Below are 13,595 nucleotides of genomic sequence, written 5' to 3' on the forward strand. Positions count from 1 at the left end.
AGGTCAAAGGCAGCTTGTCTCACACAAGTGTACTACTCATGAGTGAGGTGAGCTGGATTTGGGCTTTGGGAAGAAGGGGATGCCACTCAATCAAATGAAATATAGAGCTGACTCAGTTCCCTTGCCACGTGAAACACAGGGAAAAGTGGTTGGAGCAGGAAAAGGCTAGCAGCATAATACAGAGGCAGTGGATAGAAAGTAATAAAGGGTGTTGGTCACTGTGCTCTAGGGACTATTGTTACAATGCTGTACTAGTATCCAGAGGAAGCCCCATAACTATAAATACTTTCCTGGAAGGAGGTTAAGTTATAATACTGGCAGGACAACTGCAAGGACAGGAACAGAACACAGATTATAGAGACAGAAGAGGACCAGCTAGTGAAACATTCTGAAGCGGTATGTCTGACCCAAAACTATGCAACCTGATAACTCCTTCACCTGAAATCCAAAACAACGCAAAGTCCAACATCACAACTCATATCTACAATCCAGCAGCATGTACCTATTGCGATCCATAGTCAGTTTTATTTTAAAAAGACACATTCACATACATACCACTAGCATAAAAGAGAATTTCCTACCTCAACTTTGCTGACAGCCAGTGTTGTCAATACCTGAAAATTATAGGAAAAATGCATTAGTATTGATTCAGCAAATCAATAATGGGATTAATTGCCTTTTAAAATAACTGACATCAATTGTTTGTTATGGCTTGAGGGGATGAACAGTAGAGAGAGCTTTCTTTCATTGAACATGGTGATGTAACTGTTTACCTCTCATCCTGATTAGAAGGTGAAAGGGATTTACATTAAAAATAAATTAATATTCCCCATTTAGAAGCAGCACACAAATGAAATTAGGGAAGAAATTCTAGACCTTGACCATCTATGAGATACGTTTCTAGACAGAAATGAAGATAAGTACATTAGGAACTCATTCTACTACATACATTCAAAAAGTTCATTCCCCCCCCTTTGATTTATTTTTTTTTAAAAACAACATTAGTGGTCATACAAGGTGGCAGATCGTGCATGTAAGAGGTTATACGTAGGCTCCAGCAGTACAATAGCTTTTGTACAATACACTCCTATGATCATCTCTAATGGTTAGACAGAAGGATTGATTTTTCATGGCCATTCAAATCTCAGCCTCTCTGCTGTGATTGCCAAATTCGTGCCAATTGTCATGGTAGATCACTAGGAACTGCACCGACGCAAACAACTCACTTCACCATAGACCTTTCAACAGCTATGCCACAGCAATGATATTTTGCTACCACTGATCAGTAACTTGACTACCCTCAGAAGTCTAGAAGTAGGAAGATATGTAGCCCATTACTATAGCCTAGAATCAACCAGTCCCCGGCTATTAAGAGTTTATTGCTGAAGTATACACACTTCCATAAGTGTCAATCCACACATTAGACATAATTCTCATTTACATTAAGGCTATTTTACACCATTCTAGACATGTAAAGAGGACTTAAAGTTGGCACACATATAATTTACTCCAATTTTAAGGCAACTTTACACAGCCAGAATGATGTAAAGTAGTTTTAATGTGAGAGTCAGACTCATTATATTTACATGCATCACATTTAAATTCGAATCATACTCTAGACATAAACTGCAAGACAGTTTTTTGAGACCGGAGGGCCAAATTCTTTCTTCCCTTCTAAGCCTGGGCAGTGAAATATAGTCAAATGGGGTTGCACTGGCATAAGTGGAAGGAGAATTTAACACATTAAAATAAAACACAGTAGCCTGACATTGCACAGCTAATTAATATTAATAAATTAACAATCTGTGGCTATTTTGCAATAATATGGATGAAAGATTTGGCAGATTCTGCAATGAATATAAAAAGTTGTTTGATATTCTTTGTAAAAGATGTATTTTCTAAAGAAATTTTAAAAGAAAAAAGCTCAAGGACTGATTCTTGCTTATTGTTTTCAAGTGTCCTGAAGGAAGTAATACTATGATGAAAACAGTTTTGACGTGTTAATTATGGAAAATAGTCTTCTGATTAATGTAATACCAGTATCTGACTATAATGCTTTCTGCATGAAAATAATAAAAGTGCCTTTCTGTTTGAGTTAATAAATCCCTTTTTCTTTTTCAATGACACCACTTTTGCTTGGCCTTCGGGACGGTAGTGTGTGGGGGGGAAGGGACCACCGAAGTCTAGAAGCATCACTCTGCTTGTAGTAAGGTGTATGTGACTAAAAAAGATGATCAAGCATAACTTTCAAAGTGGGGGCAAGGATGAAGATTTCTGAGTATGAAACAACTATTCTAAGAAATACCCATGCATGGCAGGAATACAGTCTCCCAGGCTGAATACGATGCAACATCTCTCATAAATTAACTCTACTGCCCTAGAAGGTATCTATGATAACGTAAGTAAAAATTGACTCATACGTGAAGCACCAGGATCCATAATAATATACAAGGCACTGCATATCATATGGCAGAAATGAAGTTGTTCAGTTTAAATAATTCAACATTCTTCAAACTAATGTTTAATTAACAATCATAAATCATAGTTGCCACTAATATGACAGATCTAACAACATACAGGAAACTAACCAGCTGATTATGGCTACATTGAGAGTAATTGTGATTATAATTGTGGTGACTGCTGAGTTGGGGTCAAAGGCAGGAACTGAGACTGGTTATGAAGTTCAGTCAGGATAAAGATACCAAGGTCAATCTTTAATGCTGTCCTGAGCAAAGATGCTTTTGTGAATTGGGGCCTAAGAGAAAGGTTCATTCCAAGCCCAGAGCTTCACAATAATATTTTATTTGATACTGCAAATAAAATTTAGTCTTTGTTCACAATACAATCGGATAATATGAGCTATATAAAATAAAAGGTATCACCCTTTTAGAGCAGCTGCTTGAAAATCCCTGACACTATGGGCCTGAATTCTTATTATATTTAAAAAAATTCTTCCTTTAACTAAATTGTCAATGTGAAGAAGCTCTTTTTTTCTTAAATTGATTTTGTAACAGCTGCTGATTTCTGAGAACTAGTAGCAGCTACTTTGGCACCTGATGAGCTAATTGGTATAGCTAGATGAAAAATGAGGATCGCATTGTAGACATGTCTCTTATAGCTCCTTGATCTCACTGTTGAAGGCTGGTGTGTTCCTTTGCAGATTATCTCACTTGCAGTACTTTATTGTTATCGCCTATGATTTTCATGAGGTATTAAATTCTTCTGCTCTGTCTTGTTGTGTCCTGGCTCTGTTATGTCTTATTTAAGGATGCAATGACTTCATCAGGAGGATTCACAGCTTAGGTGAGGGTTTCCTGTTCTAATCAACTGACACTGCTTTTGGGATACAAAGCCACATGCTCCTATATTAGTTTCTTAAGTAAGTTGTAATTAATTCATCTTTTTTGGTAGAAGCAATATAGGAATTCAGGCTCCAGAATAAAGGGACTTGTTTACATGAGCTACAGCAGACCCTCCTTATAAACTGGACATTTGCCACCCATAATAGTTAAATTCACTGTGTAATTTTCCATTCTAAATATAGGGAATAGTACAAATACAGAGGGAAATGTAGATACAGTGGTGCAGGAGCAATCCATGTTTAATGCATCTAAACTTCATGGGATTTTAACACTGAAGGAAAGATCATCTGTAGGTACATGAATGAGAGTGTGCATGTGGAAATTTCCATTAGCCAGCATGAACTGGGAGTTATGTTATTTACTGCAGCCAGACAAATCATGACTACATGATCCTGTATTTAAAACTAATATCATACTACAAACAAAGTGCAGAATTAAAGCTGCACATGCAACCTGAATCATGGCAGTTCTTTAACATCTGAGTGCTTAAACAAGAAACTGGAATTTTCACTTAACATCATTTTTGAACAAAAGTCCTTAAAATGCTCTTTTAAAAGAATAAAGGTAGAAAAAAAACCAAGACAAAAACAAAACATACAGAGACATTTCATGCTCTAGGACTCAAACTCTTTGCCTGCTAGAAATTATTTAACCATTTGGCTGGACACCACTGTAATATTCCGATTTATGCCACTTAAAAGAGCTGAAGTTTTCTGTGTACCTTAGGAAATCTTTATGAGATAATTTGTCTTCTGTAAATTCTTGGAACTGGGAAAGCAAAGCTCTTAAAGGTTCCTTAGCCTGGAACTCCCTCCCGCACATCTTGGAAAATGTACAGTTCTCCTCCTTGAGCTCTTTGCATCTTACTTGATTGACAGAGAATGAACCAAGGGCTCTGCCAGCTCTGGGTCCACTTTTAAAAATGTGCCTAAGTCCTCCCTAAATCATTCGAACCTTTAGCTAACACTTTTCATTACTTATCTAAGTTAGCCATGTATGGATACTCAGTGCAGACCTTCCTTAGGTGTGTTCTTCAAGAAACTTATGAAACATTATTGTGCAAAATGTGCTGCAAACACATTTAGTAAGGGCTCAAATTCAGTTCACGCCAAACCAAAGGCCTTTTCAACTCAATGAGTGTTTTTTTCCCCCAGGCCCAGTCATAACTTTCTAATTTCAGCTGTTTCAGATGTAAAACTTAGAGGTTGCAAGAGTATTCACAGTGGGGGTAGCATACTGTAAATTTAAGAAAACAATCTACTGTACTTCAGGCATTTGCAGGCTGTTTTGGTTTATTAGTGAGAAAGGATTCTGAGAACTGGCAAACTCCACAGATAAAGAGAAAAAACAATTTACAAAGACCAGAATTGACACTGACAATGTAATAGACAGGTCTGGTTGTTTTTCCCCCTCACCGCTAATGCTAGCAAAGCAGCCTGAGAACTTTCCCCCTCAACAGGGAGATGAGAGGTGTTCTAGCAAATCAGTTTATTGGAATACGATTTTGATGGATGTGAGCCATGTCTCACCTTTCTTTGGGCTCTACAAAACAACAAACAAAAAATGTGAATGATACTGTTCTGTATTACTGAACTTTGGTGGCAGCAGCCAGAGTGGAATATTCAAAATGATCTAGACAAAACTGAAGAAATTCAATAAGGGCAAATGCAAAGTAATACGCTTAGGAAGGAATAACCAATTGCACAAATACAAAATGGGAAATGACTGCATAGGAAGGAGTAATGCAGAAAAGGATTTTGGGATTATAGAGGATCACAAACTAGAAATGAGTTGACAAAGTAGTAATACTATTGCAAAAAAAAAAGTGAACAACATCCTCAGATGTATTAGCAGGAGTGTTGTAAGAAAGACATAAGAAGTTATTCTTCTGTTCTACACAGCACTGATAAGGCTTCAGCTAGAGTATTGTGTCCACTTCTGGGCACCACACTTGGGGAAAGATGCAGAGAAACTGGAGAAAGTCCAGCAGGGAGCAAAACAAATTATTAAAGGTCTTGAAAACAAGGAAAGATTGAAAAAAAAGGGGGGGTTGTTTAGTGTGGAAAAGAGAAGACTGAGGGGGACATGAGAACAGACTTTACGTACGTAAAAGATCGTCATAAAGAGGAGGGTAAACTGGTGAGAAGTGCAATCCCTGACCACAATAGGGAGATTCTATGCTCTTATTCAGACAAGGGCAGATTATGCCACTTTTACACTGATTGCTTACCTCATGAGTAGTCCCATTGAAACAAGATCCAAAGAGAGACAGCCCTGCAGCTACTTCAGCATAGATTTTTGTAAGATATTAATTAAGGTTTGCATGGGGGAGGATACTGAGACAGAAGTTTGATAGGGTATGTGAATGGACTATTTGTCTAAAGAAAACGGAACTTTAAAAAAGAATTTGGTTAACAGAGGTTTGAATATTTTAAAAAATGCTTTCTGAACCTGACTTTTTTATCCTTAATTAGCATCTGATAGTTGCTGTGCTACAGGATTTGCTAACATATGAATTCACCTGTGTGCCAAAACTGATATGCAAAACTCTCAAACTTTTCGTTCTCATTCAGTTGCCTGGAGCAGTCCCTTGTCTGGTGCCTCTAGGTACAGAATATAGCTCTGATAGTGATTCACAGCCATTTCATTCATGCTGCTGAACAAAATGTACTTGAGTTGCTGGAGCTATTTTGGAGACAGAATATGATAAAACTGGTGGTATTTTGAATATTATTTACATTTTCTCAGTTTTGTTATACAGGAAATTACCTGCATTATCTCTGGTTTACTGTTATTAACTATAATAGCAGGAGAGTACTAATTATAGTAGTGGGAATGAAAAAAATCTGTTGACTAACTACTGCAATAAAATAATGCCTGACAATTTAGTTGACAAAATTACCAAAAATTGTTGACAAAATTACCAAAAAAAACAACCGACCAACCAAAACCATATGATAATACTCATCTGAGCATTATGCTTATTTGAACTTAAATATGGTGCCTGGAATGTACTTAAATAATTCACATTAATTTAAGTTATGATTAAAAAGGAAATAATCTCAATTAGCTTTTTGGATGTGTTTAAATGCTTCCACAACATACCCGTGAAAATAGTTCTGAAAAACCTTGTTACTGACTAGCTGAATTATGGTTAATCACTTTACTTTGACTTTCATACTATATTCTAAAGGTGACCCTTTGGCAGTGGAGATGAAGTCCACCTCTCACTAGAACAGGAAAAGCAGCCACAGACCTCATCCTTATCTGGTCCCAACAAGGGCTGAATTTCAGGAATGTTCACTCATGTAGTTTGGTCACCTAAGCTATGTTTCTACTAGTGTATTGATTAATGACAGAACTAGACGGGTCATCAATCATTGCACCTACTTAACAAGAGACTCACTTTTATTTCCCCTCAACTGAGCCATAGCTCAAAACTTTAATGTGCTAAAATGGATTTCAAAAGCTAAAGACTTGGATTCCTCCCCCACCACCCGCCAACATTAACCAGTGTTACAAGTATAGATTATAAATGTTATGGTAAATTTGTTGTTTTTAATTTGTCAAATTAAGCAAATATAAGAATATTTTGGCCAATATGATTTATTTAACTTTGATGAAGAATTCTTAACTCTGAATCCTCAATTTTTTAAAAAAGAACAATGGTCACAATTGGCCTAACTAACCTCAGAATTAATACTAATTGCAAAAACTTTTCAAGATATCTTTTTATAGCAAAAATCACCCCCCGCCCCGCAAAACCCAAAAGAAACTAGGGCATGTTTATACTTTGCAGAAAGAGAATTTTCAGCATAATACTGACAAATAAGCATATCTGAAAATTCCAGACCGTCACATCCTTTAAAATAAATTCCAGTTTAAAAAAAGCCAAAATCACCTATGTAAATTATGCCAGCCAGCAAAAGGAACAAACAAAGATTCATTAACACACCTGACCAACTTTGCATTTGCATGAGATGGCCCAGGAAATTATCCAGCATAAGGATATCATCAATAACATCTATCTGTAGCTGAACTATCCCACTTTGACAGATGTGTAGGAAATCAAAAGTCATTGACCTTAAACCACTGGTTGTTGCTTGAATGTAGTAAACTAACTATAAAACTGGCACCTAAGTGTTCATAAAGGCAGACATTTTATATATATTTAAAAAATTTTAGAGTGCCAAAAATAGCAGTATAGCTACAGTGTTGGACAGCAGAATGGCCTAGCTGTCAAGTATGTACCCAGAGTCTTCAACAGGATAGTACTCATTTTGGCTAATCCATCCCACTGCCAGCCTGCCACAGCTACACTACTATTTTTAGCACATGAGCTTGATCAAAGCTAATGCATGTACATAGATGCAAAATGGAAATCACATCTCCAGCTCCAGTGTAGACATGTCTTAGAAATAAATTAGAGAGAAGACTATTGATAGAGGCTGTCACTGGAGGTGCTGTCTTTCAGATGAGACAAAATCAATGTTCTGATTATTTGAGGTCATTGCATATTCCAATAGCACTTTCATAGGATAAGAATGTTATCTGATTTTAAATCTGTTACCTTGCATTCTTTTTATTGCCAAATTCAGTTTATGGAAACTGAATTCTTTGTTCCACATTATGTACTGAGGAAATCATGAAATTAGCTTTAAAAACAATTTTCAAATGATTTTGCTTCTGCCTGTTGAGCTTTTGGGGTTTAAATTTTCAAGTTTTCTCCACAAACATGATTTATACAATTGCTGTGATGAAGCAGAGTTGCTGCCAGCCAGCACAGCATGGTGTAAAGAGAATCTTTGGCCCCTGCTTGCCCTGCCTATTATACCTGCAGCCAATATCAGGCCTGGAGTGGGGAGCCTGGCTCAGTTCGGTGCTGACTGGTGAAGGGGCTGGAGCTAGCCACATCTCTAACTGAAAGGAAGAATCACTAACCTGCCTGCAAAGGCAGTCACCTGGGAGGAAGCATTGTCTCCCCAGCCACGGGAAACTGGAGGAGACCTAGGAGCCTCTGGCACTGGAGGCAACTGAGTGGGCGAAGCTCTGGGACATTGTGGTACTCGGCTTCACCAACTTGTGACTGCCCTGGCTGAAGGAGCCTGGGACCATGACTAAGAGCCACTCAAGGACCCTATTGGAAGCAGGACAGACCCTGTTGGAAGCAGGCTGCCCAACTAATTGCACTAGAGGGGCTATGGCCCAAATTGGACAGACACTGGTAGGAAGCAGCCCAAGGCAGTGGGTTTAGACTCCCTGCTGGGAGGGTTGCCACCACCACCAGGGATTGACAAACACAGCGCCATAGGCTGGGGCCCATCCTTAAAGACTGAGGCCATACAATCAAGCAAGGAGCAGGAAGCCATGCGCTCTAGCTACTAGGCTGTCCGGCCCACCTGTTAAAATTGCTTTTTTAATGAAAAGTGAGATCCTAATCATCTGACTCTAGGAGATAGGGATTTAAGTAAAACTTCAAATATCACCAGACTTTCAATAATATCACAAAAGTTGGCAATTCTGAGTGTGTCTTTTTGGGACATTACAAATCTTGTGGGGCATAAAAATATTACAAACTTCCTGCAGAAAAAGTTTGAAGAGTACTGGCAAACTCATCCCATAAAATAAACAAAGACTTGGGAAATACAGGAACTCACTTCAAATCTGCTTTTACCCCCTACTGACATAGATACTACTAAATTGACTTTAAAGAGATTACAACAAACATCAAAACATTTAATAAGAACTGAAAAACCAGTTCTTTGGGCTTCCTTCTTTGGGCAGGAGGGGGAAAAGAGGAAATTGAGTCCCTGATCCCTCCCTAAGTTTGGCCACATCACTCTTTCTACTTCCTACTCTCTAAATCACTGTGGAATCGTTGGGAATCAAGATGCTGCAATATGAATATAAAATTACTTCAGTAGAGGAATGATAGAGTCAGTCATATCACAGGCAGGCATTCTCCAGGGTTGCAGAGCTCTCCCAGCATAGCCTTGGTAGAGACCATAAACCTCATTTGAACCCAGGCCTTCAGTCTGTTATTAAAGTAGGACCTAAATCCTCAATCAAGACTATGATTCCAGAGCTAGATACTGTACACAGATGTAGATGTGGTCCCTTGCCCCAAGCACATTTTGTATAGACCTAAACTTGGAATCAGTAATGACCATCAACTGTTTACCTGAGCACTCCTGCCAAGAAACCCAGTTTGGTTGAGACAGTTTTAGGTTTTGAAAACACATCCTAGATAACTGGCACCCTAGAACTCTTGGCAGTGCATCTCTCAGACCCAGCAGACTTCCTCTCTCAGCTGCAGAAAGGCAGCTCCATCCCAATTCTGGGCCAAGTACCACTCCAGAGAGGTAGTTGGCAATAGGCTATTGAACAGCTGAAAGAGGCCTGTGATGATGTATGCAAAGAGAAAATGTCAGGCTTCTCAGTCTGAAACTAAGGGAGAACTGTGGGGGCCCATGGATGTGGGGGTGGGGAAACAGGAGAGTCAGCAATGCTCCTTCAAACAAGTCTTGGGGGCCACTGCATAATTTTATGTGCATTCTGGTGGAATTTATACTGTTTTGCTCTGCTTTTCCCCTGAGCCCCCTGGAAAGATAATAACCTAAAATTTACCAGAATATACACACAGGTTTCTTGTGGCATCCAGGTCCCAGGGTTTATCAGAAAATCAACCCTGGCAATACCTATCACATACTGTCAACTCTGCAGGAATATGGACCACTCCGGTGAGAAAGGGCTACAGTATAGGGAAACAGCTATGAAACAACTCCTTTACATTCCTACCTCGTAGCATTACAGAAGCTTTGGGTAGCACCATCCATTTTGAACTGGAGCAATGAACTCAAATTGTTTGGAATGTCCACATTATGCCAGAATAATATAAAAATAGATGATGAATCCAACTAGTAGATAGATTTAGATCCAGCATCCTTTGCTATAGCTGCCACAATTGCACAGCTAGCTCATTATATACAGTCAGTCCCTTGAGCTTACAATGTCTCAGTTAAGCAATAGTAATAGAAAGCAGCTGTATGAGGACATTAGGTCAGCAGAATCATTAGCCCCTAAAATTGCATCACTATCACTCCTTTTTGACAGCAAGGCTTTCACACATCATCAGGCTCCTAAATGGGAGGTCAAATATGATGCTGAACTTGGCCCAGTAACTCCATTAACAATGAACTGTGGCTCAGAGCTCCAAGGAAGTCCACATCTCTGGAAACTTTCAGTAGTTTAATGAATTTCAATATCATCCTCTTGCCCTCACCTCCTCTGCCTCTCTGGGTACTGTGGAAATCAGGTTGCTAGTAAAGCTGATTAGCAAAAAGCCAGTGCATAAGGGAATGCCTTTTAATTGTTTTGAAAATTACCTTTCAATTCTTTCCTTGAGGTTTGTGCCACCAATCTGGAGGGATACTGCATCAAACAATGCAGTCCCCACTTAGAAAGCATATTTCTTTAGAAGTATATGGCATTTGGCAGTGATAATTCGGAGCCTCATGAGCCAAGAATCATAGAATCATAGAATCATAGAATATCAGGGTTGGAAGGGACCCCAGAAGGTCATCTAGTCCAACCCCCTGCTCAAAGCAGGACCAAGTCCCAGTTAAATCATCCCAGCCAGGGCTTTGTCAAGCCTGACCTTAAAAACCTCTAAGGAAGGAGATTCTACCACCTCCCTAGGTAACGCATTCCAGTGTTTCACCACCCTCTTAGTGAAAAAGTTTTTCCTAATATCCAATCTAAACCTCCCCCATTGCAACTTGAGACCATTACTCCTCGTTCTGTCATCTGCTACCATTGAGAACAGTCTAGAGCCATCCTCTTTGAAACCCCCTTTCAGGTAGTTGAAAGCAGCTATCAAATCCCCCCTCATTCTTCTCTTCTGCAGACTAAACAATCCCAGCTTCCTCAGCCTCTCCTCATAAGTCATGTGCTCTAGACCCCTAATCATTTTTGTTGCCCTTCGTTGTACTCTTTCCAATTTATCCACATCCTTCCTGTAGTGTGGGGCCCAAAACTGGACACAGTACTCCAGATGAGGCCTCACCAGTGTTGAATAGAGGGGAACGATCACGTCCCTCGATCTGCTCGCTATGCCCCTACTTATACATCCCAAAATGCCATTGGCCTTCTTGGCAACAAGGGCACACTGCTGACTCATATCCAGCTTCTCGTCCACTGTCACCCCTAGGTCCTTTTCCGCAGAACTGCTGCCGAGCCATTCGGTCCCTAGTCTGTAGCGGTGCATTGGATTCTTCCATCCTAAGTGCAGGACCCTGCACTTATCCTTATTGAACCTCATTAGATTTCTTTTGGCCCAATCCTCCAATTTGTCTAGGTCCTTCTGTATCCTATCCCTCCCCTCCAGCGTATCTACCACTCCTCCCAGTTTAGTATCATCCGCAAATTTGCTGAGAGTGCAATCCACACCATCCTCCAGATCATTTATGAAGATATTGAACAAAACGGGCCCCAGGACCGACCCCTGGGGCACTCCACTTGACACCGGCTGCCAACTAGACATGGAGCCATTGATCACTATCACTAAGAAAGGTAAGTAGGTCCCAAGAATAATGGCAGTCAAGTCAGCAGTTGACATGCATATTTATTTTTGATAAAGCCTGACAAATTCCTCATAGTCCAAAGGTAGGTTTTTTGTTTGTTTGTTTTTTAAGTGAATGTCCCATCTTTATTAAAAGCATTGGGCAGGCCACTTCTAAGTTAACCATTTAAATTAAATGGTCTGTTTGCAAGAGGCTCATCTGTTTTATCGACCGTGCAAAGGAGCAACAACAACAACAACATGTATTGGGTCAGATTTTCAGCTGGTGTAAATTAGCATAGCTTAACTGAAACCAATGGAGCTGCACTGATACCCCAGCTCAAGATCTGGCCTTTAATATATACACCAGAATTTCCTGGGGGACTTCTTACCTTGTGTGTGATTGAAGCATTTACACTTGGAATTTGTAAGGTATAGGAATGAAGACAAAGATCTTTGTTACTGCCTAGATGTGTTCTGATTAAATATGAAGCCTGAAAACCTATTCAAGGTTTTCCTAAAGTCTATACGCTCCATTCCACCTTCTACTGGGGTGAGTAGGGTGACCAGATAGCAAATGTGAAAAACTGGAACAGTTTTTTCCAGGGGTTGTGGGGGTGTTGGGTGGCATATAGTTGCATATGTAAGACAAAGCCCCTAATATTGGGATGGTCCTGATATTGGGTTGTCTGGTCACCATAGGGGTGAGTAAAAATGTCTCCAGCATGCCAACAACCATTTTTACAGTACTTATTCAAGGCAAGGATCTCTCCTTTATGATCCTGATGAATTTCAGTCAGCATAGCAACAACCCTTCTGTCAATGTCACAGAGTAAATAAGTTTGACTATATGCTGATGTTCTTTAAATTGTTTCTACTAGCAATAGTTCTGGCTGGTTTGTTTTGGGGGAAATTAATGATGATACACCAAGGTCATTGTACGTCTGCTGTACAGAACAGATGTTAACATATTATTGCCATGTGCAAGTTTTGTGCTAGACTAAAGCTACTTGCGGTTGTCATTGTGCAAACTGATGCAAAAAAGGCCAGTCTAACAAATTGTCTGAATCTTGTAATGCTTGAAGGAACAATAAAAAGTTTTAAAATCCCCCTAATCTAAAATATTCCACAAGCCATTACCCTGTTCTGGAAGAAAACTAGCCTTTAAAAGGTAAAAATGAAATAAGATATATCCTCCTACTTCTCAACAGTCATCACACTTTAAGGTACATTAAAATGTGCCACTATCAATAATGATGAAACTAGATGTGGCAGTAACAAAGATATTTAAAACAGAACTTGCACTTTTTTGGATACTAATAGAAAATACCATTGCAGGTCTTTAAAGGATGTTAAAGGTCTTAGTCCTAAAAGAGATAGTTGTAAAGCCTTAGGGCTTGTCTATACAGTTTTTTTAATCCAGTTTGAAAATGCTTGTGTACACATGACACAACCCATCACTGCACACTAACTCTGCATTTATCAGGAACTTTGGAGTCCTCTTGCAAAGTAGACTAGGTTTGCTTCAGATTGAATTACTTTAGTCTTTTGTTCATGTACATGCAATTGCTGCACACCACTTCTTGCACATTTCCAACAGCTATCCCACAATGTTTTGCAGGTCAATCACTACTGACCTCTCTGTTTATTTGAGTGCCCTCCTTGCCCTGGTG

The 13,595-nt window shown here is 39.3% G+C and overlaps 1 protein-coding gene across 13 annotated transcripts in view; it reads right to left on the reverse strand.

Annotated features, from left to right (window-relative positions):
* The window catches only part of RBFOX1 (RNA binding fox-1 homolog 1), a 2,470,149-nt gene that overhangs the window by 1,741,176 nt on the left and 715,378 nt on the right, over positions 1-13,595 (reverse strand). For all 13 annotated transcript variants that reach the window (XM_038419714.2, XM_038419715.2, XM_038419718.2 and 10 more), the window contains exon 3: positions 582-614. In XM_038419714.2, coding sequence (XP_038275642.1) covers positions 582-614 — 33 coding nt within the window. The remainder of the gene's footprint in view (positions 1-581; positions 615-13,595) is intronic.

This window comes from Dermochelys coriacea, chromosome 10 (genome assembly GCF_009764565.3).
Source record: "Dermochelys coriacea isolate rDerCor1 chromosome 10, rDerCor1.pri.v4, whole genome shotgun sequence".
Taxonomy (NCBI): Eukaryota; Metazoa; Chordata; order Testudines; family Dermochelyidae; genus Dermochelys; species Dermochelys coriacea.